The sequence below is a fragment of the Filicampus tigris genome, chromosome 22 (genome assembly GCF_054856515.1).
Source record: "Filicampus tigris isolate MCC_2025a chromosome 22, RoL_Ftig_1.0, whole genome shotgun sequence".
Lineage (NCBI taxonomy): Eukaryota > Metazoa > Chordata > Actinopteri > Syngnathiformes > Syngnathidae > Filicampus > Filicampus tigris.
The window spans coordinates 143362-169775 of record NC_141238.1 but is presented as its reverse complement, the minus strand read 5'-3'; the positions used below and the strand labels follow the sequence as shown (position 1 = coordinate 169775).

The 26414-nt window shown below is 57.8% G+C and overlaps 5 protein-coding genes and 1 long non-coding RNA gene across 8 annotated transcripts; 4 read left to right on the top strand and 2 right to left on the bottom strand.

Annotated features, from left to right (window-relative positions):
- Positions 1–243: 243 nt before the first annotated feature.
- On the top strand, positions 244–5711 carry tbk1 (TANK-binding kinase 1). Of its 3 annotated transcripts, none has more exons than XR_015084733.1 (21): positions 244–327; positions 753–852; positions 933–1073; positions 1608–1737; positions 1835–2016; positions 2087–2247; positions 2328–2438; positions 2509–2688; positions 2755–2951; positions 3047–3105; positions 3172–3263; positions 3458–3559; positions 3684–3762; positions 3845–3966; positions 4059–4135; positions 4221–4260; positions 4412–4513; positions 4583–4679; positions 4756–4856; positions 4945–5438; positions 5514–5711. XR_015084733.1 is itself a non-coding variant. In XM_086022307.1 (21 exons), the coding sequence occupies exons 2-21, from the start codon at positions 766–768 to the stop codon at positions 5551–5553; spliced, it is 2172 nt and encodes a 723-aa protein (XP_085878433.1). In that variant the 5' UTR covers positions 244–327; positions 753–765; the 3' UTR covers positions 5554–5711. The 3 variants fall into 3 exon arrangements, 2 of the variants coding, with proteins under 2 accessions (XP_085878433.1, XP_085878435.1); XM_086022307.1 differs by having other exon boundaries at positions 4945–5016; XM_086022309.1 differs by lacking the exon at positions 244–327 and having other exon boundaries at positions 334–852; positions 4945–5016.
- A 14-nt stretch (positions 5712–5725) lies between these two features.
- gpr19 (G protein-coupled receptor 19) lies at positions 5726–8747 on the top strand. Its single transcript, XM_086022311.1, has 3 exons — positions 5726–5874; positions 6154–6285; positions 6904–8747. The coding sequence occupies exon 3, from the start codon at positions 6904–6906 to the stop codon at positions 8200–8202; it is 1299 nt and encodes a 432-aa protein (XP_085878437.1). The 5' UTR covers positions 5726–5874; positions 6154–6285; the 3' UTR covers positions 8203–8747.
- An 877-nt stretch (positions 8748–9624) lies between these two features.
- On the bottom strand, positions 9625–10695 carry crebl2 (cAMP responsive element binding protein-like 2). The gene is made up of 3 exons (XM_086022313.1): positions 10479–10695; positions 10101–10301; positions 9625–10028 (listed from the first exon to the last, which is right to left on the bottom strand). Exons 1-3 carry the CDS (start codon positions 10494–10496, stop codon positions 9891–9893), a joined length of 357 nt encoding a protein of 118 aa, XP_085878439.1. The 5' UTR covers positions 10497–10695; the 3' UTR covers positions 9625–9890.
- A 575-nt stretch (positions 10696–11270) lies between these two features.
- dusp16 (dual specificity phosphatase 16) lies at positions 11271–15462 on the top strand. Its single transcript, XM_086022310.1, has 7 exons — positions 11271–11823; positions 12210–12536; positions 12617–12755; positions 13698–13867; positions 13936–14095; positions 14172–14295; positions 14386–15462. Exons 2-7 carry the CDS (start codon positions 12270–12272, stop codon positions 15098–15100), a joined length of 1575 nt encoding a protein of 524 aa, XP_085878436.1. The 5' UTR covers positions 11271–11823; positions 12210–12269; the 3' UTR covers positions 15101–15462.
- Positions 15463–15576: 114 nt separating this feature from the next.
- Positions 15577–16727, bottom strand: LOC147126265 (uncharacterized). Its single transcript, XR_015084734.1, has 2 exons — positions 16365–16727; positions 15577–16243 (listed from the first exon to the last, which is right to left on the bottom strand). It is a non-coding gene; the product is annotated as an uncharacterized LOC147126265 (long non-coding RNA).
- Positions 16108–26345, top strand: eps8a (EGFR pathway substrate 8a, signaling adaptor). Its single transcript, XM_086022306.1, is given in 26 exon segments — positions 16108–16618; positions 17727–17947; positions 18929–19005; positions 19649–19716; positions 19825–19875; positions 19940–20007; positions 20072–20233; positions 20409–20558; positions 20636–20718; positions 21105–21220; positions 21318–21379; positions 21737–21860; positions 21940–22028; positions 22182–22256; positions 22329–22477; positions 22552–22690; positions 22779–22858; positions 22970–23060; positions 23151–23294; positions 23397–23432; positions 24290–24313; positions 24387–24591; positions 24846–25038; positions 25248–25380; positions 25860–25945; positions 25947–26345. Coding segments are annotated over 24 exon segments (2589 nt in total). The 5' UTR covers positions 16108–16618; positions 17727–17947; positions 18929–18946; the 3' UTR covers positions 26149–26345.
- The last annotated feature ends 69 nt before the right edge of the window (positions 26346–26414 follow it).

Sequence of the window (26414 nt, the reverse complement as noted above, 5' to 3'; positions counted from 1 at the left end):
AATGGGTTAAACCAACTAATGTCGGCCAGAAGAAAAGTAATGATGTCATTCACCACGTTTAATGTACCGTTTTTGTGTTTGAGAAGTCATATTAAAAGTATTTCAAAGTGGACAAAAAACGCCTTGAGTAAATGCTAATTTACCGATGGATTAACATGGAATACGTTTAAAGAATAAAACGAAGAATGACTGAAAAGTTTGGGAGGTGGCCAAACCGAAAGTATCACTTTGTTGACGGAAGATGACGTCAGTGCTCTGCGCTGTGATTGGCGTGTACGTCACGTGACCAGGCCCTAGCGGAAAAGGAGGACTGCTGCAAAGGCGAAGGTAAGCATCCAAACCAAATCGGAACACGCCATAAATCCCCCTCATTTTTTTTTTCTTCTCACCCCACCGCCAAGTTTTTTCTCCCGTGCGCCTTTATCAACCGGCTGGCTCTTTAGCATTAGCGTGTTAGCGCGTCCTAGCTTTGATTAGTTTCTCAGCGGGCCGCCATGTTGGCCGTCAGGAAAGAGGCCGGAAGCGCTTCTTGAACTTCGCTCGCTCGTCACCAAATGCTTCGTGAAGCCGCGTCGTCACGTTCGCTCGTCACCCGGCCACTTCGACATTGTGACGACCACTTGGGGCCCTTTTCCGGGTCACGGCGAAAACACGGAAAAGCAGAGGATCGACAGTGGGAATTTCCCGCTGTGACGTCAACGCGAGGTGATTGACAGGCAGACCTCGGTCTGTGTGTGTTTACGTTTTCGCAGGTAGGCCGCGATCATGCAGAGCACCACCAACTACCTGTGGCTCATCTCTGACCTGCTGGGTCAGGGCGCCACGGCCAACGTGTACCGCGGCCGACACAAGGTAGGCGGGGCTCCGTTGCTGAGCGGGCAGGGGGGGGGGGGGCTCGGCTGCCGGTTTTGTCAAAGCCCTTTTCCTTCCAGAAAACGGGCGACCCGTACGCGGTGAAAGTGTTCAACAACCTGAGCTTCCTCAGGCCACTGGACGTGCAGATGCGAGAGTTTGAGGTGCTCAAGAAGCTCAACCACAAGAACATCGTCAAGCTCTTCGCTGTCGAGGAGGAGGTTCGTACACCCCCGATGGGACCGGCAAAAGCGCTGCGTTAGGCTGGGGTGCCCGACCGGGTCCGGTCCACGAGAGCCCCGATGCAGCCCGTTTTAGGCGTTGCCCCGTTCCAACACACCTGATCAGCTCATCAGCAAGCTTAGCAGAAGCCCGACAACGATCGGGTCCTGGAATCGGAGAAGGGCTCTCGAGGACCGCACGCGTTCTTGGATGTTTTGAAATTGACTTCCGCTTTTGACGCGGGTCAAACCTGAAATTGTAGGTATCCGTTGTTCTTATTTGAAGTCACGTTGTTGCCGTATGCAATTTTTGTAAGGAACACTTGCAAGGCAAGTGACGTTCGTCACCTGGGAAGCGAAGCAAAGAATTCAGAAAGTTTGATTTCAATTTGTTCACGTGATGTTGGGGAACTTACGCGAAGCCAAGCCGGGCGCCTAGTAAGTGACTCGTGGCCTGATGTTGGTCATACTGAAGGGATTGAGGAATCCATTTTTGGCATTGGCTTCTGACGTAGCGACGTTTGCTGTGTTCAGTCCAACACGCGTCACAAGGTCCTGGTGATGGAGTACTGTCCGTGCGGCAGTCTCTACACCGTCTTGGAGGAGTCGTCCAACGCCTACGGTCTGCCCGAGGACGAGTTCCTCATCGTCCTGCACGACGTCGGTGAGGGCGGCGCTCGCCATTCCGCCGCCGCTCACGCCCGCCCGCCCGCTCACGCCCGCCCGCCCGCTCACGCCGCTCTCTGCTCGGCGGCCTCTAGTGGCGGGAATGAACCACCTGAGGGAATACGGCATCGTGCACCGTGACATCAAACCGGGCAACATCATGCGCGTCATCGGCGAGGACGGACGCTCCGTCTACAAGCTGACCGACTTCGGGGCCGCCCGAGAACTGGAAGACGACGAGCAGTTTGTGTCGCTCTACGGCACCGAGGAGTACCTGGTGAGTCGGCCCGCTAGTGCCGCGAGGAGCGCTTTGAGTCGCCCCGTCAGTGACGTGACGCCATCGGCAGCATCCCGACATGTACGAGCGCGCCGTGTTGAGGAAGGACCACCAGAAGAAGTACGGCGCCACCGTGGACCTGTGGAGCATCGGCGTCACCTTCTACCACGCCGCCACCGGCAGCCTGCCCTTCAGACCCTTCGAGGGCCCGCGCCGGAACCAGGAAGTCATGTAAGTCCTTCGGCGGGCGATAAACGGGAGAGCCTCGGCGGGCGGCCGGAGCTGTTACTTTTCTGCGCTCGCCCCGCCAGGTACAAGATCATCACGGAGAAGCCCTCCGGCACCATCTCGGGTCACCAGAAGTGCGAGAACGGGAAGATCGAGTGGAGCACCGAGATGCCCGTGTCCTGCAGCCTGTCCAAGTGGGTGGCGCCCGCCGGCCGCCGCGCGGCCGATGTCGCCCCGGGCGCTGACGTGGCGCTGGTCCCTCAGGGGCCTGCAGAGTCTGCTGACGCCGGTCCTGGCCAACATCCTGGAGGCCGACCAGGAGAAGTGTTGGGGCTTCGACCAGTTTTTCGCCGAGACCAACGACATCCTGCACCGGGCGGTGGTCTTCGTCTTCAGCCTGCAGCAGGCCACCCTGCACCACGTCTACATCCACGAGTACAACACGTGAGAAGGCGCCGCCTCGCGCCCGGGTCGTCCCACGCCGCGTCGCTCACGCCGGCGCCTCCGCAGGGCGGCGCTGTTCCAGGAGCTGCTGTCCCGCCGGAGCAGCATCCCGTTGCACAACCAGGAGCTGATTTACGAGGGCCGGCGCCTGGTCCTGGACCCCAACCGCCAGGCCAAGACCTTCCCCAAGACCGCCAGAGACAACCCCATCATGCTGGTCAGCAGAGACTCGGTGGCCACCGTGGGACTCATCTTCGAGGACCGTAAGTCGCCCGGCCGGCCTCGGGCGCTTCCCCCCCAGTACCCCCCCCCCCCGCCCCCGCCGCCGCCGCCTCAAGTCTTCGTGTCTCGTTCGCAGCCAGCCCCCCCAAAGTGCAGCCCCGCTACGATCTGGACTTGGATGCCAGCTACGCCAAGGTGACCGCCGGAAAAAAAAACCAAAACGCACAAAAACAGCTTGATGCCATCTTGCACTTGATTCAGACCTTCGCCGGGGACGTCGGACACTTGTGGAAGACGTCCGAGTCTCTTCTGGTCTACCAAGAACTGGTCCGCAAAGGAGTTCGGGGTCTCATGTGAGTTTGAGCTGCAGCTGCTGCTGCTGCTGCTGATGATGATGATGATGATGATGGCCATTAATGTTGTGATGACGGTGAAAGAGAGGAAGGCTCTGGTGATTATGATGAAGGTGATGATGAGGAAGGTGGCAATTGTTGAAGATGATGATGATGATGATGATGTTGGCGTTGCCGATCGTTGTGATGGGCAGCGAGCTGATGAAGGAGGACTACAGCGAGATTGTCCACAAGAAGTCGGAGGTCTTCCACCTGTGCAGCCTGGCCACGCAGACGCTGGAGAAGACGAAGCAGCTGTGAGTGAGCGGGCGGCCCGACGGGCGAGTTCGGGCGAGCGGGCCCATGCGCCCGTCCGGCTGAGCGCATGCGTGTGTGTGTGTGTGTGTGTGTGTGTGTGTGCGCGCGTGCGTGCGCGCGCAGGCTGGAGGTTCTCGTGCAAGCCAACATGCTGACGTCCGAGTACGACGAGATCGCTGACATGCACAAGAAGGTGGTCAGGGTGAGTGGTCGCCGCCGGGCGGCTCGGCGGGGTCCCGTCGCTACGGCAACCTGGCCCCGTGTGCGTGCGTGCGTGCGTGCAGATCAGCAGCTCGCTGGAGCCGATCGATCGAAGCATGCAGGACCTGAAGGCCAAGTTCCTCCCCGGAGGTCTGCTGAGTGACGCCTGGACGCAGCAAGTGGGCACGCACCCCCAAGACAGGAAGTAGGACGCGCACGCACGCACGCACGCACGCACACGCCTTGACACGACCAGCTGTGATGTGCGCGTGAGCGCCCTGATGTGCGTGTGCGCAGTGTGGAAAAGATCAAAGTTCTGCTGGACGCCATCACGGCCATCTACCAACAGTTCAAGAAGGACAAAGCTGAAAGGCGTCAGTAGCGCCGCGCAACTGCACGACCGCCGGCGCCACCGGCGCCGCCGGGCCTTTTCAAGTACGCGCGTGTGTGTCTTCTCAGGTCTCCCGTACAACGAGGAGCAGATCCACAAGTTTGACAAGTAGGTCCCCGTGCGTGCGTGCGTGCGTGCGTGTGGCGCAGAGGCGGCAAATGCGGGCGGGCCGCGGCTGGCGGCGTTCTGGCTTTGCGGGCCGGCCCGCCTTTGCCGCCGCTCGCGTTGAGCCGTCGGCCGCGTCTTCTCCATGCGGCAGGCAAAAGTTGCTCCTGCACGCCAGCAAAGCTCGCGCCCTGTTCACGGAGGAGTGCGCCATGAAGTACCGCCTCTTCATCGCCAAGAGCGAGGAGTCCATGAGGTCAGCCGCTTTCCGGCGCCGCTCGCCGAGCGAACGCCCGCCTTAACGCGGGCGTGTGCGTGCCCGCAGGAAGGTTCACCACGTGAGGAAGCAGCTGCTGGCCTTGACCGCTCAGCTCATCGGCGTCGAGAAGGAAGTGGGCGTGTTGATGGAGCGAGGCGCCAAGGTACGTCGCCGGGCGCCGGCTTATCGGGGCCTTTGGGCCTGCCTGCGCTGACGGCGCTGCCTTGTGCCGCCTGCAGCTGCAGGAGCAAGTTCCTGCCAAAGTTCTTCCCTTGGTGTTGAGCGGTCTCAAGCCGCAAGCCTACCTGAGCCAGAACACGCTGGTGGAGATGACGCTGGGGTAAGACGAGCGCGACTCGCCGACGCCGTCCTGGCCATCGCGCGGCACCTCCATGACACGGCTGCTGTGCGCCGCGCGTGCGAAACAGGATGAAGAAGCTGAAGGAGGAGATGGAGGGCGTGGTCAAGGAACTGGCCGAGAACAACCACTTCCTGGAAAGGTCACGTGACTCCTTTTGCCTGATGCCGTAGCGCGCGCGCATAGCTTAGCATGGCGCTTTGAGTTCAGCTTGAACGTGAGCTTTGGGGCTCGCAGATGAGCCCTTTTCAAAGTCATCCCGATGGCCCATTAAACGCCTTCGGAATGCCGTCCTTGCGGCGTGTGTCCACTAGAGGGAGCTGTGCCTCCATTCGATCCCAAACGCATCTTTCCTGGGATGAAGTGGCCAAGCGCTCGGCATATTCTCGTCACGAACTTGCCACCCAAATATCTTATTTCAGTCATAATTTTGGGGCGACATTTTCTGGCTACCGTATTTTGTTTTAGTGCAAAATATCGCAGCGGCATCAGCCTCAACAAAACCCATCTCGCTCGGCCCCTGACAACAGGGAGCGGCATCTCAACTTGAACGTTAGCTTGAAGGTAGAGTGCTAGCCTAGCCTAGCTTAGCCTAGCTTAGCGTGAGAAGCCTAAAGCGACTGTGGTGCTCTTCCTCAGATTCGGGACGCTGACGCTGGACGGATCCTTGCGAGGTTGAACGACGTCCACGCAACAACTCCAACAACAAAACCTTTGCTTTTGTAAATAGCTGCTTTTGTTTTGTAAATATTTCACTGACTGCTGCGCTTTGTACATGTGATGATGATGATGATGATGATGATGATGATGATCAAATAAAAACACCAAAACAACCAAGCCATTAAATGAAGCCGGTGAAAAGCGATTGACAGGCAAGTCATGTGACGTGAGCCCTCATCCCACGCCCCCCTTGCCGGTTGCCATGGCGACAGCCCTCTGCTGCTGATGTTGCCACGGTGACGACATGCTGCGACAGCGACTGACTGTGACTTCTTTTCTCGTAAGCGACCGCTGTATATGTGTGTGCAGATATCAAGATGTGTGGATATTGTCTGTGCGTGCGTGCGTGCGCGTGCGTGTGTGCAAATCTGCACGTATGAATGCCTACATCCTGTCGTTCTACCAAGGACGTGATAAATTGTTTCATGTTTAAGATCTGGGAGGGTGTTGTTTGTCGCCTGGGGGCCGGGTGCCCCCGTCACACATGACTTGGTACGGCCCAGGAACCCTCTTCCTCCTCATCCTCCTCCTCATCTTCATCACCTTCCTCCTCCTCCAGCAAACAACACGGACGTGATGGACACCCAGTCGCCTCTCCCCACGCTTGGTCGTCGTCGCCTCCCGCACTGACCGCTTCGTCGATCATCAGCTGTTTGGATCATCGTGTGGCTGCTTGGCGCCTCGCTGGGAGGTACGTGCGTGCGCGCGCGCGCGCGCTTGACGTGCATGAGCCCACCGTTGACGATGATGAGGTTGAGGCCTTCTTGCCTAATTAATTGATGAGACTTAAATCGCAGGGGGCGGGGCTCGAGCCATCACGAGTGTGCGCTCCCGCCGCTTCCCGTTAGCTCTTAGCCTGCTAAGTGACGTGGAAATTCGAGACGGACCCGAGATGTTTTTTCAGGGCCGATAGTGCCGATTGGTCGTCCGGGGGGGGGGGGGCAATATTCGTTTGCTTGCCCTAATCCAGGGTTGCTCAATCCCGGTCCTCAAGAGTTCCTATCCAGCCTGCTTGCCATCTCTCTCTCCCTGCCTGCAACACACCTGATTCAAATCATCAGCCAGCTTCGCACAAGCCCGGTAGCGATTGCGATCATTGTGCGTCAAGTGCGTTCAGCTAGGCAGGGATGGAAAACGGGCTTGAGCACCCCTGCCCTCGTCCTGGCAGAACGCTCAGGAAGAAGGAAGCAAGGAACGTTTTTGATCTTTGAAAAAAACGGAGCATCGGATCGTCCCTCTCCTGCCCTTCTTCGTTGACCCTGCCGTGCATGCCAGCATGCTAACGCTAAGCTGCGTGCGTGCCTTTCAGATGGTGTACGCGTGGGCCAACACGGTGGCCATGGAGCGCTCGCTCTTCGCGCCGGCCTTCTCCTACCCGGCGTCCTTCAACTACTCGCGGACGGAGAACGGCACGGCGGCGCCCGCCCCGGGCCGCCGGGCTCCGCCCGGGGCGGGCGGGCCCAACGGCACCTGGCCTTGGGCGCGGGCGGCGGCGGCGGCGGAGGAGGACGGGCTGACGTCGGGCGAGGTGGCGGCCTTGGCGCTGGTGCTGGGCGCGCTGTGGCTGGTGTCGGTCCTGGGCAACGCGCTGGTGTGCCTGGTGATCCAGCGCAGCCGGCGCACGCAGTCCACCACCAACTACTTTGTGGTGGCCATGGCCTGCGCCGACCTGCTCCTGAGCGTGGGCGGCGCCCCCCTGGCCCTGGTGCAGGTGGCGTGGGGGCGCTGGCCCCTGAGCGCGGCGGCGTGCGCGGCGGCCCGCTACGTGCAGCACCTGTGCCCCGGCGTGCAGGCCTACGTCCTGCTGTCCATCTCGGTGGACCGCTTCTACAGCATCGTGTACCCGCTCAGCTTCAAGGTGTCTCGCGAGAAGGCCAAGAAGATGATCCTGGCGTCCTGTTTGCTGGACGCCGCCCTGGTGGCGCCGTGCCTCTACTTCTACGGCGCCGCGCCGGCCGACGGCCGCCACTGCCGCTTCTTCCTGCCCGGCAGCCGGGGCGGCGTCTGCTACGCCGCCGCCCACCTCCTCCTGGGCTTCGCTCTCCCGGCGGGGCTCATCGTGTCCTTCTACCGGCGGGTGGTGCGCCACATCTGGAGGTTCGGCGCCGACGGCCACACGGTGCGGCGCACCATGAACACGGTTCCTCGCACCAAGGTGAAAACCATCAAGATGTTCCTGGTGCTCAACTGGCTCTTCTTTGTGACGTGGACGCCCTTCTACCTGGCGCAGCTGTGGCACCCGCGGGAGGAGGAGGAGGAGGAGGACGAGGAGGAGGAGGGCGGGCGGCGGCGGCGGGGGCTGCTCTTCTTCGCCGCCGTCGCCTGGATCTCCTTCAGCTCGGCCGCCTCCAAGCCCACCTTGTACTCGGTCTACAACGCCAACTTCCGACGCGGCATGCGGGAAACCTTCTGCATGTCTTCCATCAAGTGTTACCGCAGCAACGCCTACACCATCACGGCCAGCTCCCGATTGGCCAAGAAGAACTACGTGGGCGTGCTCGACGTGCCCGTCAACGCCAAGGACGCCGCATACGAAAGCTTTGAGCGCGGCGCCAAAAACCAGAAGAAACTGGCCTGGACCGCCAGCGCCCACAACACTTTTGTGTAGCGCGCCCAGCTAACCGAGGTGCGGTCGGCAAACTGAGGCGCCCGGGCCCCCTGGGGTCTGTACAAAACATGAACCCGGGGGTCCGTTGGCTTCCACCCATCGACCTTTGCACTGTTCGGTGCGCGGAGCTGACGGCCGAGCACTCGAAAGGGCTGTTTTCCCTCGACCGACAAACTCGAATGTTTCCGGCCGGCTCGTTTGTGTAATCGGTCCATCAAGAATGCTACACGCAATTTCCTTTGGCGTTTGTTTGACTAGTATGCGTATTTGAATGATTGCCGGTGATTTATCAATAATTGTTTCCAAGATTAAAAAAGAAAAAAAGTTGTCAAGTGCTATTGTTCCCGTTTCCCAAATGACCTTTCCTGATTGCTAAAGATGCTAATTGCATTTTTTGGACAGATTGCGAAATAGGGCTTTTGTCAAGAAATGCATTTCTGAGCGCTGCTTGTACGCCAGATCGACCTGTGATGTGGCATGTGGCAGCCATTTTGCAAGCGCGCCACACCTTTCTCGTCCTTAATCAGATGAAGTGTTCCACTCTTGCTTTTCCCTTGTGTCTTTGATTTCTTTTCGGGGTCTTCCGCCGCCTCGCTAGCGTTGGTCGTTGCAAAAGCTAACTCGTTCGTGAGCTTCGCTCTTTGGCTAAGCGAGCGTGGCCCGTTTCAATTACGCATTGGCAAACATCGACGAATGGTCGCTTAAGAGGAAAGATGCCAAGTTTGGATTTTTAGCGTGCCCAGGTTCTCGCGTTCCACGCCGACAAACGTGACTGAATGGTCGCTGAGGAAGACCAACACAATTTTGTTTACCCGACCAGGATCAGCTGACGACGTTTCCCTTTCCGACAAACTCAAACGAGCGACGCGAGCACCCTTGCAAGAAAACAGGACGCAGCATGGGAGCGACTTCCTGTCGGCGACATTGGCCAGCAAAAGGCGCAGCTAGCTGGGAAACTTTGGGCCCGAGGTACGTGCAACATGCATTGACGCTAGTTCCAAGCTAAGGGCGTTGCGCGCCGACCGCTTGCTGCTTCCCGTCGGGAAGTCAGGGCAAAGATTTTGGTGACCCGTTTGGAGGTTGGCGTTTCCGATCGGAACCGGTCCGACTTTGCGAGGTCCGCGGGCGCTTTGACGCCCCGAAAACAGGAAGGGGGTCGTCCCCGCACGCCGTTGTTCCGTTGGAGGCTTTTTCCTCCAAATGATGCCATTGGCCTGAGCCTGCGATCGACTACAACACGCAACCAACCACGCCAAAGGGAAAAAGGTGACTTGGCTTCCTTTTTGTTGGACGGCAACGATTTGAACGGACGCGTCGCTAAATGTCGCTCATCGCACATCCGGCCTCTAAGCGACCTTTCCCGACCCGATCTGGCACAAGCGCGATTTCCGATTTGATTTCGCTTAACTGAACGACATACAATTGTGGAGTTGATTGTTTTTATTGTTCACTTTTGTGAATTTCAAGAAGAACGTGGTGACAAGACTTCTGAAGCACTGCTGCAAATAGTTTGCATGTGGAGACGCTGGCGTGTCTGGACGTGTCCTGCGAGTGGCCGGCGTCCACTCGGCCTCTCGCCCCTCAGTCAGCTAGCTGGGATGGGCGGACGGCTCAAACTTTGCAAAGTCAGGAGGACGCGTCCTTCACGTGAGGCGGAATTTCAGGATTTCAGGACGGCGGCGGCCGTTTCAGTTCTTGGCGCTCTTGGCCGTTTTGGTGCCGCTTCCCCCCGTGGCGGGCCCCCGGTGCTGGTCGTCGGCCGTCAGCAGGGCTTTGATCTCCGAGGGGATCTTGCCCCGGTCCATGGCCGAGCACCACTGCTTGTACTGCAAGCAAACGCGCAACATCAGCGTCGGCCTTGGCAGGGCGCCGGGGCCCGGCCGTTTGTGGACGCTCACCATGTCCAGCTCCTCCCTGAGCGCGCAGATGGCCCTCTCCTTGCTGGAGACCAGCTCCTCCAGGTACTGGTAGCGCAGCTTCTTCCTGGCGCGGCACTCCCTGGCGCTCTGGCGGCTTCGCTCCAGTTTGGCCTTCAGGTCGATCTTGGCCGGCTTGCGGCCGCGCTTGCCGGGCTTCTTGGCTTTGCCCGCCGCCAGCATCTGCACACAACGCTCGCAGCGTCACGCGACGTCACGGAAGCGCCTTCGTGCTGGACTCGAAGGTCGGACTTCATGACGCAAGTTCGCAGTTAGCGCCGATTAGGGGAAGCGCTCCTTCCCCCATTACGTCATCGTGTCAAACATGTCCGCCTCTCGGCTCGGCTCGGCTCGGCTCACCTTGTTGTTTTCGTCCATGTCGGATAGTTTGCGAGCCTTTTGGCAGCTCGCTCGCTCGCCTCCGCTTCGCTTCGCTTCGCGTTTATCTCGGCCTCGTTCGTCGGGCTCTCAGATGGTGTCAAAAGTGACAGGAAAACGCAAACAACAACAACAACAAGAGGCAAGCAAGATGACAGCGCAAGCGTCGCCGAGCACCCCGACGATTACGTCATAGACCACGCCTCTCCCTTTTGTCAAAACTTTATTGCTCATGACAAAACAAAATAGCAATGATAGAACAAGTGAAAGCAATAAATCAACGGAAAATAATGCATACAATAGACACTGGAAAACAGCAGAAAACTGTCAGTCTCACGTTAAAGGGCTAAAGGTAGAAAGTTAAAGCCACTTGAAGTTGGCGCACGGTGTCTGAGGATTGGATTCTGTGATTCTGTCGTGTACCGCCAGAGGGAGCCCGCTTCCCATCAGTCCTACTCGTACGAAACTGTGAAACATTCTCGTTTAATTATGCTGGCCGGTACAGTTCGTGTGAGTATAAAGATTGAAGTACTGCGTCGCATTATTGACAGACAGTGATGATATCATGAATTTTAAACCACGCACTGTATGAAACATCTGTTCGTCTACACGCATAGTAGTTCAGAACTACTCGAGTTTCAGTGTGCAATAGAACTACTAGTTTTATTAGCGTTTGTTCACGTGTATTGTTTTTTTAACAACAGAAATGCTCGCGGTTTTAGGTTCGAAAAATGTACTTTTTTTTTTACACATAGTAGTACTAGTCGTACTAGTACGACTGTTAGACGTAATGGTTTTTAGGACCTTTTTGTTCCTGGACTCTTTTCTCAGCTTGCTCGATATTGGAGACAGTGCCATTGCCGTAGTGTAAAAGTAGGTTTCTGATATTTACATTTGTGAAGATAACATCATTTGCCCGAAAAGAAATGAGGAAAATGCATCTTGAACATGAACAAAATCCTCCCGTTTTAAAAAGAAGCATCATGTAAACAATTCTGAAATCTTTCTAAAGAGCCCGCGTGTGTGTGACTACACATTTTCGTTTTCACTTTTTTCTGTTAATTTTGTCCCTGCGTCTTTTTTTAACATTACTGAATGAATTAACGAACAATATCACATATTCAGTGCGCCTGCGCCTTTAAGAGGCTCCAGCTCGTCGGGATGACGTAATGCTTTTCTTTTCTCCGCCATGACCTCATCGCCTTTGGACACGGACAAAAGTTTGGACGAAAAGACAACGCAAGTAAAACGTTCTGCTTGTTCGGCTACAGTCGGGGTTCGAGTCGGCCCGGGGCCTCGAACGACTCTGACGTCGAACGTTCGAGCGGTGAGTCGCTACATTTGCTCGAATTTCGCTCAACACGTCAACGAGTGGACGACGCGTGGTGACGTCACGACAACTTGTCTGGAATCGTGCTTTTTTGGATGAACTTGAGGTGCCTCTCTTTGGTATAGTAAGCTCAACATCGAAAACGATGTTGAGGCCTCTGAGACGCACACTTTTGAACTTTGACACTTGGCTAATCGGCTAGTTAGCTACTCGGCTAACGTCACCCCAACTCTCCCTTCAGAGTTCAGACTGCCTGAATGTTGAACTATTGGGTCACTAAGGTCAACTATTGCAACACGAATGATGTTTTGTTCTGCGTTGACAGCCTTCACTCCTCAATATTTCATGAACAAGTAATGCTTTTTTTGTGTCATTTGTTCAAGGGCATGTCATGTGTGACATCAGCGCCATGATGTCATCAGGAGGACGTTTGCCGTCGTGACATGGCAGAAGCGCGATTGGCGGCGGGCACGCCGAGGCCCGACAGAATGCGGCCCCTGGCGGCGGAGGTGCTGGCGAGCTTGCTAGAGGGGGGTCGCGGGGTCGCGGGCGGCGGCGTGCTGCTGGTCGACAGCCGACCCTTCGTGGACTTCAACGCGTCGCACATCGCCGACGCCGTCAACGTCAACGCCTCCAAGCTGCTCAAGCGCCGACTGCAGCAGGACAAAGTTCACGTCAAAGACGTGCTGCGCCACGCCGCCGGCAAGCAGGTGACCACCGGCCGCCCGGACGGCCGCCCGGCGCTTCCAACATTGTCGCTCACGACACGTGGCACTTCCTGTTTGTGCAGTTGGCGCTGGAGGCGGGCCTACGCGTGGTGGTCTACGATGACAACTCTTGGGACGCGTCCGCTCTGCGTCGGGACGCCTTCGCCAGCGTCCTGCTGCTCAAGCTCGAGCCGCACTTCCCGTCCGTGCAGCTGCTGGCCGGTGAGTCGCGCCGGCGCTCTTGAGCTTGACTTTTCCTTTCTGTTGGACTCGTGTTTGGTTGCAATTGGTTTGCACAGCCGGTGCGTCGGTTCGGTTGTTTTAGTTTGAAGCCCGTATCTGACTGAGCGGCCAAGGTTGGCGAGTGTTTGCAACATTCGCAATGTGCGCAAACACACGCTACGTTTCTGTTTTGCTTTGTAATGCCTCATTTTAGTTGGCCTTTGATTAGATTGAGTAGTTTCTGTGTGCAAGATGGAAAAAACACCACAGTAAGTACTGTGGACTAAGAACTGACCAAAACTATTGTTTCCAAAACAAGTGTCCGCAAATCAAATGCAAGTCCTGTATAGGAGCCCACCGACTTTGCAGTAGAAGCAGCGCAACGCTTCTCAAGTTGGTCGCATCACAAGGCCGACGTCTGGCTTCACAGCTCGTTTGCCAAAAGTGCAAAGCCGCCTTGAGTTGACCAGTGGGCCACACGCCAGACCGCAAGACACTTGCGTTCACCTGTCGTCGACACTTCCAGAAAGATCAACCCGGTTGCACTGGGTGTTTGTTTTCTCCGTTTCTTCCCGGACCACGAAAGGAGAGCGCGTGCTAGCGAGCTGGCTAGCTAGCAAGAAAGCTGGGAAGCCCCGACAAACACGTCAAGTGGCTTCAAGTACGTTGTCTCTGCGGATCGGCTGCCGCCAGGCGGCGGCGGCGCGCGTAGGCACGTCCCGGCCGAGCTTCCGCCTTCCTGCCGCTCCAATTCCGAAATCGATGCGCTTCAAATCCTCGGCAAAGGCTCCTCAGTTGCCGTTGCTAGTTTTGTCAACGCAAGATGTCGTTTTGTTAGGAGCATTACTTTGGTGGATGAAAATGTTTTTTCAATTTTGGCAAACTCCAATAACCTCGGCGCACACACTCCCGGGGTCCCCTTTTGTTGTTTGTGTGTGGCAGGCGGCTTCTCTGAGTTTTCCCGCCAGTTTGCCTGCCTGTGCGAGGGGAAGCAGTCTGCGTGGGCGCCGCGCCCGCTGTCTCAACCGCCGCCGCCGCCGGCCGCAGCCCCGGGCCCGACCCGCATCCTGCCGCACTTGTACCTGGGCTGCCAGCGCGACGTCCTCAACAAGGTACCGGCGCTCGCTGTCCGTGTCGATGTCACAGGTCACCTGACATGAGGCCTGCGCGTCGGTCACAGGAAGCGATGCAGCGCAACGCCATCGCCTACGTGCTGAACGCCAGCAACACCTGCCCCAAACCCGACTTCATCCCCGACTCGCGCTTCCTGAGGGTTCCCGTCAACGACGGCTTCTGCGACAAGATCCTGCCCTGGTTGGACGCCTCGCTGGACTTCATCGGTCAGCAAGCCGTCACGTGACTCTCCGCTGCCGCTCGCGCGCCCCTTTCATGTGCGTGTTGGCGCGTGCGTTTCAGAGGAGGCCAAAGCGTCGGACGCGTGCGTGCTGGTCCACTGCCTGGCGGGGATCTCGCGCTCGGCCACCATCGCCATCGCGTACATCATGAAGCGGATGGACATGTCTCTGGACGAGGCGTACAGGTGGCCCCCGCCGCCCCGCCCCGCCCCGCCCCCGCCGGGCGCGGCTCGCCAAGCTCCTGACTCTTGTGTCGTCCGTCCGCCCGCCCGCAGGTTTGTCAAGGAGAAGAGGCCCAGCATCTCGCCCAACTTCAACTTCCTGGGTCAGCTGCTGGACTTCGAGAAGATGATCTCCCGAGAAGCGCGGCGCGAGGTCCCGGCCGGACGGCGGCTCCCGGAGCGGCCGGAGCGCCCGGCGCCGCCCGACGAGCGCTTGCTGGCGCGGGCCCTGGGCAGCCTTCGTCTGGAGGACGGCGCCCGCCCCAAGCGCCGCTTCTCGCTGGACTTTAAGACGTACGGCGAGGCGGGCGCGGCGGGGGACGGTCACTTCTCCCCCGTGGAGGAGGTCTCCGAGCAAAGTCCGGACAAGGAGGAGGTGTGCGGACGGCCGGCAGCGTCCGGCTTCCCTTTCGGACTGCCGCGCTGCCAGCAGTGCCCGTCGGGACCCGGCGGCGCCCTCAAAGGGTGGCGCTCGGACATCCTGCCGGGACCGTCTCCGTCCCACTTGGGGGGCCGCCACTGCCTCTCCTCCTTGGAGACGGCGCGCTTTTACTCCACGGCGGCGTATGCCTGCGGTCACGGGCCGGAGGCGGTGCGGCGGCGAGGGCGGCCTCCGGCGGCCGACCGGGGAGACTCTCGCAGGAGTTGGCACGAGGAGAGCAACTTTGAGAAGACCCGAAGTTGTCATGGCTGGACTGAAAACGACCTGGCCAAGGTGGCCGCGCGAGACCGCTTCTCTGCCAGCTTGGAGCTCATCCGCGTGTCCTAACCCAAGTCACGCACACTCGTAAGATGAGGGCGCCGGTTTTTAGTTTTGTGTGCCTTGTGTGTGTGTGTGTGGAAGATGACGTGTTGCTTAGGCAGACATTGAAACAACATTGAAATCATGACTCATATCCAAGCAAATTCTCAGTGTGCTGAATCATGTCCCTTCGAGGATTGGGGGCCCTATCAAGAATGTGATCAATAAAACGGGTTGCCTCCACGGTGACAACAAAGCACACCGCCAATGTTCACAGGGCCCTCTTGTGGACAATGGAAGCATTTCCCAACCAGCTAGGGCAGAAACGAATCATCGAGTATTTCGCATATCTTGATTAAAAAAAGAATAAAAAGCATTTTTTCCACTTTTTTACGCGTACCCTGCCAAGAAGTCAAGCTAACAAGTTGTTAATGATATGCATGGCAGTAACGCGCCGCCAATGTGGTAAGACGGCCAATTTAAAAATCAACCTTAGCAAATAATATGTGGACATTAATGCCTAGACACGCTTTTATTTTGAAGTTGTTGCAGGCAGGTGTAACGGCTGAATTGACTCGTCTTCCAGACTTTCTTTGGGTCCTGAAATAACGTCAAATCATCAATTGAGGGCTCTAAAAAAGATTTTAGATTAAGTGTAATGGCAAAATATTCGTTAGCTGCGGTCCTACTACCAGACCACCAATTGTTGGGAGCGATTTGTGCCAAGGCCGCGTTTAGCAAGAACATGGTTCGTGTCCGCTGCAACACCGATCAGCGACAATCGCAATCGCGTGTCCTTGCTTTTTCTTTTCCGTTGCAATCAACATCAGTCAAGGGCAAAGCTTGCTTCCCCTACTAGCTGCCTTTCGTTCATCATTCAGGGACTTTGTCAGACCAGCCAGTGCTCGAAATGGGCAAGCCGGTCAAAACTCCGGGCTACCTTTGGGTCCTACTAGCCGCCCGTCAGTCACCGGTCGAGTTGCCTTGCAGTCTTCAGGCTGGGACTTAAAAAGGTAAGTGTCCCACTTCCGGTCGAAAGAACCGTGCGGAGCCAAGCTGCAGTTGAGTTTCGTCGACAGTCGGGCCCGTTAGCCGGACCCGGCTTCGGCTTCGGCTTCGGCTTCGGCTTCGGCTGTCATTTCGGGGCCTCTCTGAGCTGCGGAGCGACACCTGGCACGCACGCACACACACACACAGAGCTGTTAGTTCAGGGTTCTTGCGAAGCGAAGACTTGTTTTGTGATGATATGACGCCAGCTTGTTGAAAGCAGCCAAGGCAAAGAGTGACTGACGTCGTCTTTGACTCCTTGAGGGTCCTTGGCTCCACGTTGTCCAACTTTTGCCAGCCGGTCTGCTCGCGTCGCGGTGTTCACGAAAACCAGACGCGCGTTTCATTACTGAAACTTGCCCAAGTATTGGAAGTCACCGAAACACACTTTGAACATCAGCAGCCTTCTTAAGTCGAGAACAAAATAAGGAAGCGATAAAAGGAGGGATCGAACGATAGTCGGCCTTTTTTTTTTTTTTTTTTGCAATCAGACGACCGGTAAGTTTCGAATTGAGTCCGCTTCGGACAACAATTGTTTGAATTCCCTTGGAACTTCTGAAGAAATGCTGTTGATGCTGACAACTCCCTGTTGCGCATTAGGTTCTGAGTTGCACTTCAAAGACTGGCGAAAAATGAACAGTTCCGTTGTCTTGACCTTTTAGAAAACTTGATTTTGTTGTTGTTTACGTATTGATCGAACTTTATAAAATCTTTTGCTGAGCCTGCGTGAGCTTCCTGCACTTTGATACAAATAGAAAACGATTTTGTTTCAGATAACTGTGGTATAGTGACAACTGTTCAGAAGTAATACTAGAGAAAGTCCAGTAGGTGGCAGACGGGTATTGTTAGACAAGTTAGGTTCCGTATGTAGAAGAAGAGAGCAAGTAGTCCAAGCCATGTTGCTGTCGTTCCTGCAAGAAGTAAAACAAGACTAAAAGCTGCATTCCTGCTATGTGGACATTCCATTTATTTTTATAAGGATATTACAATAGCAAAATGCATCACATGTTGCAAATGTGAGAAGTCTAAACCTGCTTGAAGGCATTTCAACCAAGTTCATTGTTGGAGTTTGTGTTGTGCAACAGTTGGACGCCGACATGTTCCCGTTTTACTGCAAATGAAAATGGGCACCAAGTATCGGTTTCTCGAGGACATCCTTGATTGCCGCTAGTCTGTATCGGTCCTGAAAAAACACAGCAGCCCGTGGCTAAAAAAGCAGAAGGATTGTTTTCCTGCAAATGGATGGCACATAGAACAGTGCTGACATGTTTGTCAACGAGCAGAATGCTTCGAGATGGCGGCCGAGTGTGTCGACGGGTGAAAAACGGCCCAGCGGGGCACTCGACACAGGTGCTGTGCCGCAGTGCGAAAAGCTTGAGGCGACGCCCTTGAGGCGGGGGAGCCCCAACTGGTCCCCCCTTGAATGTTACGCAACATCTGGTTTGATCTTCTGCCAGGGGCCATGTTTGTTCTTCTCCACGTTTACAGGTGCAAAGGTCATCTTGCTGCGTGTGTGTGAACGCAAAGCAAAGGGCAACTGTCCACAAACGCACCTTTCTCACACAGTCTGAATGTGACCAGTAAATGTGTGGACTTCCTGTTTTAGGCTCCTCCCCCGTCAGGTGCCGCGCGCGTGCCGAGGAGCTTAAGCCATCTGCGAGGCGACCTCCCCCAAGGAGGATTTACTGGGGCGGCGGCTGCTCGCCTTTCACGACGTGACTCCGGGCGCTTTTGAGCTTCTCGCCGTTTTGCCGATGTCGTCGCTCTGCCGCAACGCTCGCGCGTGACCTTTGGGTGACCCCTCCTGCGGCCCGCTTCCTGTCGAAGGTCAGTGACCTCGCCGCTTCCCGCCGGTCATCACGGCAACGGCCAAAAGTGCTAACAGGCAGAATACACGTTGCTCGATTGGGCCCGGTGATGTGATGAAGTGTTAGTGTCGGAATTTTGGAAACGTTGCTTAGTAGTCAGATCTGACACACGCGTGCACGCACACGCATGCGCAGAGCTCAATGTTCCAGCCTCAACTGCGCTTGTGTTTGTGAGCGTGTGTCAGCGTTTGTGTCCAAAGCTTCTTATCTTCTTACTTGGTGGTTGTTTTGTGCGCAACAGCTGTTGTGTTGTCTCCATTCAAACTCAAAGCCTCCGTACACGTGCGAACAGGAAGGGGAGGGGCTCGAAGAGGACTTTGATCATACGTCAGTCACTGGACTGCCACACAGTCGTGACGTGTTGTGTGGAAGTGTCAGTTACCATGACGACATTTCCAAGTCCGTGTTTGTGTGCTGGCTGAGCCGCTCTCCGTCTCCGGGGTAACTGGATGCAGAGGGAGGGGAGGGGCTGCATGCTGAGTCTTGTGCGTGCGTGCGTGCGCGCGTGCGTGCGTGCGTGCCGCCGTCCTTCTTTTTCTTTTGCGTCGTGTCGGCGCAGCATTATGAATTGATGCTGAGAACATTTGCCGACAAGGACCGCCGGGCAAGTTTGTACCTGTGGCGTCACCTGGCCGGCGTCTGTTGCCATGGATACTGAAGCTCAAATGGCCGGCTGAGTAAACGCTGAAGCCAAGACCGCGGTGGGAAAAGCGGCGGCACTCGTTGACATGTTGTCCTTTCGCTCTTGTCACTTTTGTCAGTTTGATGTTCTTGCACTCGTCTTGCCACGGATGTTTCTGAGCACATGTTGCTTTGCTCCCGTGACGCGCTACACGCACGCACGCACGCACGCGTTGTTGCACTGGCACTTGCAGTCGCTTGAATGCTCGTCTGCTTTGAACGGATGTCTCACTGTGTGCGCGCGCGTTTGTCTTTTCAGTTGCTCGTCAGCAAGAAGATGAACGGCAATGAGACGCCAGCCTTCGCCTCTGCCATCTTTGGCTCGTCCTACACCAAGTCAGTCTTCTACTTCGCGCCCGTTGCCTTTTGTCAGCTTTGGCTTCGTGCGCCCGCCTTGATGCGCGTCATGTGGGAATGTTGACGGGAGCAGCGCCTGTAGATGATTTGCCCGTGTGAGCTGCGCACGCGCGCGCGCATTGCTCGTGCATGCGCCAACTGCACGGTTGGCGCCACTTGTGCTGACGTTGACCCGAGAAGCCAAAGCTGATCCTCGAGCCGCCGCCGCCGCCGCTAATTGCATCAAGCCCGACCGAGCGATGCTGGCACACTCAAATCAGAACCATGACCGAGAGTCAGACGTGGACCGAGACCTCAATCTGGTCCTGGACCAGGAGCTTAGACCTTGACTTGCGCCCGCACCTGTACAGGAACTTGGACTTGACCTCAACCTGGATCTGGTTCCCACTTGACCTCAACTTTGATCTGGATCCTGACTTGGATTCATCCCTACGACAACCTTGTTCTCGCCAGGGCTAAACCCTGACCCGGATTTGGATCCCAGACCGCGACCCTGATCTTGACTTTGACACCTGACCCGGACCTGAATTCTGTCCACCGCGGTTGTATTTTGCAAAAAGAAGATGACTAATAATGGAAATAATCCTGCTGATGCTAACTTGAACGTTTGCGTTTGTGCCAGCGGCCATGACGCTCCCGAAGCCGCCCAGGCTAAAGCTAACGCTAAGTCCCGCGCCAAAGCTGCCGTCGGTGAGTTTCCTTCACGCGCGGAGAAGATTGTCGACGACCGGCGCTGACCGTCGGCAATTTAGCTCTGAAGTGATGACGGCTGTTGTGCGATCGGCTCTTTGTCGACAGGAAGCGATCAAGATTATTTCCTGCACTCCTCGTCCAGACATGGCAAGAAAAGTGAGCGGCGCGGGCGTGGCGTGCGACGGCGGACCACTTGCTGATGCTTTTGTGTGCGTGTCAGGGCAAAGGAAAGCGGCGTGCGCCAGCAGCATCGACAGCCTCACGGACACGTCTCAGTACCAAGTGGAGGTGGGCGTCCACCCGCGCCGCTTTTGCGGCAGTTTTGCGGCGTGCCTCACGGTCCTCTTTGCAGCACCTGAGCACGTTGGCGCTGGAGCGCAAAGCCGGCCTGCTGACGGTGGAGGACGGCGTGCGCCGCCTGCGGCTGCTGGACGCCAAAGGGAAGATCTGGACGCAGGAAATGCTGCTGCAGGTCCACCGCCACCACGTCAGCCTCGTCGACGCCGACACCAAGGTCGCTCGTCCGCGCCACCTTCCCCCTTGTTCTCGTCTCCAGCTTTTTTTTTTTTTTTGTTCGGGCCGGGGGGGGACGATGTGTTTTTCCTGGTCTTTTTTTTCCCCCCTGCGACAGCTCCTCCAGTCCTTGTTGCTTTTGGACTTCTCCTAGTTGGTGTTTGCCTGCGTTTCAGTGCGAGCTGGAGGAGTTCCCGCTGAGCTCGGTGCAGCAGTGCCAGGCGGTGACCAACGCGTGCAGCTTTGACTCCATCTTGGCGCTGGTGTGCAAGGACGCGGGCCAGAGCAAGGCGGACCTTCACCTCTTCCAGTGCGACCACATCAAGGTGAGGCCGGCGCGGGCCGGGGGAGGGGCGGCCCCGGGCCTTGCGTCCGTCCGTCTAAGCCGCGCACGTGTGCGCAGGCCCACCTGATCCACGCCGACATCCAGAGCGCCCTGACGGACGCCAAAGGGGGAAAACCCAAGAAACGGCCGGACGTCCTCAAGTAAGTCCCGCCTGGCCGCCGCCGCCGCTTCCGGATGTGCCCCGCCGCTCGCCCTTCGTCACTTGACCTGGTTAGGGGCCCAGCGTGCTTGCTTCACGCTCTGGTCTGCTCCTCCCAGGTGAAGGTGCGAGAAAACCAAGCCGGGGGCAAAGGAGAATTGTTGGGAAGCCGAAGCCTGGCACGCCCAAATCTTCCAACAAACCATTTCATCTTCCTCGAGCCTAATGCTCACACAAAATGCCAAAGACGGGCTAAGAGAAATGAGCATAGGCAACTAAGAATGTCAAGACAGTTTCCAAATGTTGTTTTGCTTGTGAATATGTCTCGCAAAGGCGGCGCCTGGCCAAAGCGAACCGACTGATGGATGGATTGTCGTGTGTGTGCAGGATGATCCTGAAGAGTGACGGCGAGATCCCGCCTCCTCCCGCCGCTCCCGCCCCGGAACCGCCGACCGGTCCGGAGGACGCCGAGAGCCGCGCCGACGCCGCGTCGGAGCGCCACGGTGAGTGGCGTCGCCGGACGGGAAGCCGAGCGACCGCCGAGCGACCGCCGCGCTCGCCGAACGGGAAGCCGGCTCACCGCCTCGCCTTTGCGCGCAGGCGAACGACAGACGCCGCCGGGGGAAGAGGACGGGACGGCGGCCGTTGTGGACCGCGACGTGGTAAGAGCAAAACAGTCGACAGTGTCGACGAGAATTTGGAACAAGGCGTTGGCCTCACACTTTGGACTTTGCGCCTTTCAAACCCGGCTTCCCAAAACATGCTAGCGCGCTCGCACGTTAGCCGCATCGAAGGCCCGAAACGGGCGCCTCGGTCAGCATTCGCGCTGGCTGGCGACGCGTCGGCTTGAACGACGAAGCCAAATCAAAGCGACCAAGGCAAATTGCAGCGGCTGCCGTTTGGGAAAACGACAAAACGCCGCAAAGGCACACGCCTGTCTTTGCTTAGTGGCACGCGCACGCTCAAACATTGTCGGGCGGCGGCGATGTGCGAGGACTAATAGGTTGCTTGCCGCTCAGCAAATCCTCAACCGCCTGCTGGACGACATCGAGGCCTTCATCGGCAAACTGCAGAAAGCGGCCGAGGCCTGCGGCCAGCTGGCCCAGCGCAAGAAAAAGAAGAACAACAAGAGAAGTCCCGGAGGTGGCGCTCGCACGCACGCACGCACGCACGCACATGCTGGCGCGCGGCCGCCCACAGCAACTGTGCCTTTGTCCACCAGAGGGCGTCCTGACGCTGCGCTCCCGACCGCCCGGCCAGCGTCACTTCCTCGACTGCCTGCAGAAGTTCAAGTTTGCCTTCAACCAGCTGGTGAGGCCGCCCGACAGCCACCGTTGCTATGACGACCGATTCACACAAAGTCGACTGCCGTCAGAGCGGTCCGCTTGCGCGCGCGCGCGTTGGTGAGGGCGCGATCGTCACGGCGACAGATTATTGACGGCCGGCGGCGCGTCGGCTCCGCAGGGCAAACTGAACGGTCGCATCCAGAACCCGAGCGCGGACGAGCTCCTCCACTTCCTGTTCACCCCGCTGAGAATGGTACGAGCCGTCCCGCCTGGACTCACCCACGGGAAGGCTGGCTGACGGCTCCGCCCCCTTTCCCCGCCGCAGGTGGTCCAGGCGTCGGGCGGCGCCGAAGTGGCCCGTGGCGTGACGGTCCCGCTGCTCACCCGCGACGCCATCGAGCTGCTGCACGCCGCCGGCACTGCCGAGGAGCGCCACCTGTGGGTCACGCTGGGGGACGCGTGGACCAAGTGCAGGTCGCCGCCGCCGCCCGCCGCGTGTCCGTCCGCCCGCCCGCCCGCGTGCCCTGACATGGACCGACTGCGTGTAGGTTGGAGTGGCCCAAGGATCACTACTTCCCGCCGTGCCCTCTGGTGTTCGCCGACGGTTGGGAGCCGCCACCCACTCGACAGCTGACGGAAGGGCCGGCCGACGACGAGCGAGAAGTGGACGCGCCGCGCACGGAGGAGGTGAGACGCCGCCGTCGCCGTTCCCGAAGCCCAACTCTGGCGAGGCGCCGGCGGGGGCGCCAGAGTGACGTGGCTTCCTGTCATGCAGGCACGGCCGCGCCCGCTCGCCGCCCGCAGGGACGCTTGGGAGGAGGACATCGCGCCCGAGCACGCCGTCGGACACCGAGCGTGAGTGGCGCGATGCCCCAAAGGTCCCGCCCCCTTAGCTTGGGCGCCGTGAAAACGTGACGGTGACTCCCTGTGGGCGTGGCCTCGACTTGATTGGCAGCTGTTTTTCAGGAAGCAAAACAAACACTTTGCCAAATCCAAGTACGACTTTGTGGCGCGGAACAACACCGAGCTGTCGGTGCTCAAGGACGAGCTGGTGGAGGTGAGGCCCCCGGTGCCCTACCCCCCCCCCCAACGCAGGAATGTGCCATCACCGCCGATGCTTTTTTGCCATCGGTCTCCCGTCCGTCAGGTTCTGGACGACAGGAAGCAGTGGTGGAAGGTTCGAAACGGCGACGGCTCGCTGGGCTATGTGCCAAACAACATCCTGGAGGCGGCGGCACCCGCCGTCGACATGACCGGCCGCGGGGAGCCCGTCTACAGTCACACCATACAGGTGCGCCCCGCCCCCACGCAGGTCACGTGACCCAGTGTCCCACAAGTCACGTGAGCGCACGCCCGCTCACGTGTGTCCACTTGACCTGTTTTGTTTGTGAAGCTGATGATGCCGCGGAAGGAGTTTGAGATGTTCAAGGTAGGGTGGCGTGCGGGGGCGGGTCTTAGCTGTGGCTACGCTTTGCTTCTTAAAGGGACAGTCGCACATTTGCAAGCCGACAGGCTCGCAGGTCCGACTCGTCCTTGTTTGTACTTGTGTGTTAGCGTTTGATGTCCGGCTGGGCGACGCAAGTTTTTTTTTAATCAAGTTTATCTGTCAGTGGGTTTTTATTTTTGGGGCGGGGGGCGGTCAACTTCAGTAGTTCAAAGCTGATGCGCTCATCTTGGAGGCAAACAACCGAGATGCTCTAGTTTTCAAAGCCCCATCGAAGTTGACCAAGAAAAGCCGCCCCAGAACCAACTGATGGCTTGTACGGTAAAATATTGACTGAGCTTTCAAACAAAACCCAAGAAAAAGATGTCCACGCATTGGCCACGGAACTGCAACACAATCCCGATCGCCACGCTTGCGCCCTTCACTTGCGCATTCCCGCCAAGGGTGCGAGTGCGTAGGGCGTCTCGATACTGCCAAGTGCTCCCTCGCCCCGCCCCCTTTGCGCCCTTCCTCCGCACTTGAGCTGAGCCCGCATCCGTGGCCCCGAAGCCGAAGCAGGTTACCCACAATTCATTGCGGATTTGACCAAAATAAACTGACGACATTCGGTGGAATTCCTGTGCTCCAATTATTACACAGTTTCCACGCCGCATATCGTGCAGGAGCCGCTAATAGTCCAAATAATGTTGCTGAAAGTTGAAGGAGTTTTCGCCCAGCCGCGGTTTGCCGTGTTTGTTTGCTAGCACAGAAGCTAAAGGCTAACGCTAGGAAAGCAACTGAGGAGAGAGTTAGCTTTTGTTTGTTTGCTTGATTTTTTTTTTTTTCCTGTGCGTGGGCGGCAGCAATTACTGGGAGAGCTCAACGAGGTAACCTTTCACCCTGGCACGTTGACCTTTGACCCCGGCGCCGGACGCTCACGGTCTCCTTCCCGCCCCTCAGAAGCAGACCGGCGGCGCCAGGACGGAAAACCTTGCCGCCAAAGCCGCCCCCCCGCCGGCGCCCCCCGCCGGCCTCCCCGCGCCACCGCCGGCGCCCGCCGTAGTAGCCGCCGAGACGGGCCCCAAGTGCTCCGTGAGCCGCAGCGACGGCACGGCGTCCGGCGAGGCCGCAGACGCCGGCGCAGGCGTGAGGACCTTCGCCAACCGTGAGTACGCGTGTAGATTCAATTGTGACGTCAGCGGTCCTTTTTGGCCCATTTAAGAGTGAGAGCACAAATGGGAAAGGTACGTGTTGAGGGCAAGGGCTGACCTCGCCGCATACGTGTCCGCCAAATGAAATGAGGAGAGAGCCCATCTGGGGAAAATGGCATTCAAATGGTTGTCTTTGTTTTGAGGGTTCACTTGTTTGCCTGTGGTGTGTGTGCGCGTGCGTGTGTGTGCTCTCCAAACGTGCGGCTAGGCAGGAAGTCCACCATGGAGGAGGTCCAGGACGAGCTGGTGCAGCGGCTGACGTTGGGTCGCAGCGCCCACAAGCACTTTGGCGTCCCGCTGCGACGCGCCGCCGCCGCCAACCTTGCCGGCGTCAGCATCACGTACGAGTCGTCGCCCGACGACGTGCGCGCCTGGCTGGAGGCCAAAGCTTTCAGTCCCGTGTGAGTAGCACAGCCGCATTTTCCGCCTTGCCGCATTCAAGTGCCCGTCGGGCAAAATGTGTCCTGGCGAGAGACTCGCCGGCCGAAACAAAGGCGGACCGGGACAAGCATCGGGGGGGGGGGAAGGCCCGAGAAGAGAGCCGAGGCGCCGACGGGACTTTTGCTCGTGCCGTGCCAAGTGTGAGCGCCGCCTGTTTGTTTGCGCGCAGCACCATCGGGAGCCTGGGGGTGCTGACGGGGGCGCAGCTCTTCTCGCTCAACAAGGACGAGCTGAAAACGGTGTGCCCCGACGACGGCGCTCGCGTCTTCAGCCAGGTCGCCGTGCAGAAGGCCGCGCTCGAGGTACGTGCTCGCCGCCGGCGCTTGCGCAACCTCAGGGCTGGATTGAGTTTGCTGGGCCTTGCCCCGGTCGCCGCCGCCGCCGTCGTCGTTGCCTGCGCTGTGTGGCGAGTATGCTGTGTGCTCTCTTCAGGTCTTCTTCTGAGCCTCCTCTCATCTTCTTCATGGCTTCATGCAGGTATCTTCTTCTTGCTGTCCTCCTCACACCTTGTGTGTGTGTGTCCCTCCCTCAAAGTGGCTTTTTGCTCAGCACACAACTTGATGGGTGAATTTCCAACTGGCACCTTATTCCTCTTGCTGGAGTTGCTCCTCCTCCGGCTGTTGCTGGCGATGTTGCTCACCGCTGTTGTCGCGCTTGCTCACGCTCTTGCTCGTGTTGTTCCTCACCTCCGAAGCGCCGCCGCTGATGCTGTGCTGACGTTTGTGTCGCGCCTGCTCTAACTTTGGTCCTCCTCTGGTCGCTGCCCACCCGGCGCCCTCAGCGGCAGTCTGGCTCCGAGCTGCAGGAGGTCATGAGGAGGCGGCAGGAGATCCTGGCGGCCAGCATGGGCGACTCGGGGGCGGAGTCTTGACGAAGGCCCCGCCCACCTGAGGTCACGTGACTTCTCCCCACTGCCCAACAACCTTGTTGACGCACCGTCACTAGTATTAGCGTTAGCCAAGAAGAAGAAGAAGCCATCTCACAGCAAGTGGTTTTTTAGCCTAGCTATGTCGCCGCTCACGGTCACAGCGCGACACTTGAAATCACATTCAGACAAAATGAGTCGGTGAAATCAACTCGGGATCAGCGAAAAGAGCCGAGGGACAATTTGGCATCGACGGCACTGCTCCACACTCAACTCGCCCTAACGCTTTGACGCTAAATGTGTCCCCTCGCCCATCATACAAAGAACATCATCATCCTGGTCGTCATCAAAAATGGCAATAATGATCATGCCTGTCCTGTGCAATAAAAACAACTGATTCCATCTTGTGGACTCAAAGACGTTGACTGAATGGCTTTTGTGAGCCTTGGAAGCTAATGATGCTACGCTAGT

Bases quoted from the DNA above. Each gene is read 5' to 3' on its own strand.
- dusp16 (XM_086022310.1), top strand. From the start codon at position 12,270: ATGGCAGAAGCGCGATTGGCGGCGGGCACGCCGAGGCCCGACAGAATG. The intron at 12,537-12,616 runs GTGACCACCGGC...CTGTTTGTGCAG, and splicing joins GCCACGCCGCCGGCAAGCAG to TTGGCGCTGGAGGCGGGCCT. The intron at 13,868-13,935 runs GTACCGGCGCTC...CGTCGGTCACAG, and splicing joins AGCGCGACGTCCTCAACAAG to GAAGCGATGCAGCGCAACGC.
- tbk1 (XM_086022307.1), top strand. From the start codon at position 766: ATGCAGAGCACCACCAACTACCTGTGGCTCATCTCTGACCTGCTGGGT. The intron at 853-932 runs GTAGGCGGGGCT...TTTTCCTTCCAG, and splicing joins TGTACCGCGGCCGACACAAG to AAAACGGGCGACCCGTACGC. The intron at 4,136-4,220 runs GTCAGTAGCGCC...GTGTCTTCTCAG, and splicing joins GAAGGACAAAGCTGAAAGGC to GTCTCCCGTACAACGAGGAG.
- crebl2 (XM_086022313.1), bottom strand. The intron at 10,029-10,100 runs GTGAGCGTCCAC...GTTTGCTTGCAG, and splicing joins TCAGGGAGGAGCTGGACATG to TACAAGCAGTGGTGCTCGGC.
- gpr19 (XM_086022311.1), top strand. From the start codon at position 6,904: ATGGTGTACGCGTGGGCCAACACGGTGGCCATGGAGCGCTCGCTCTTC.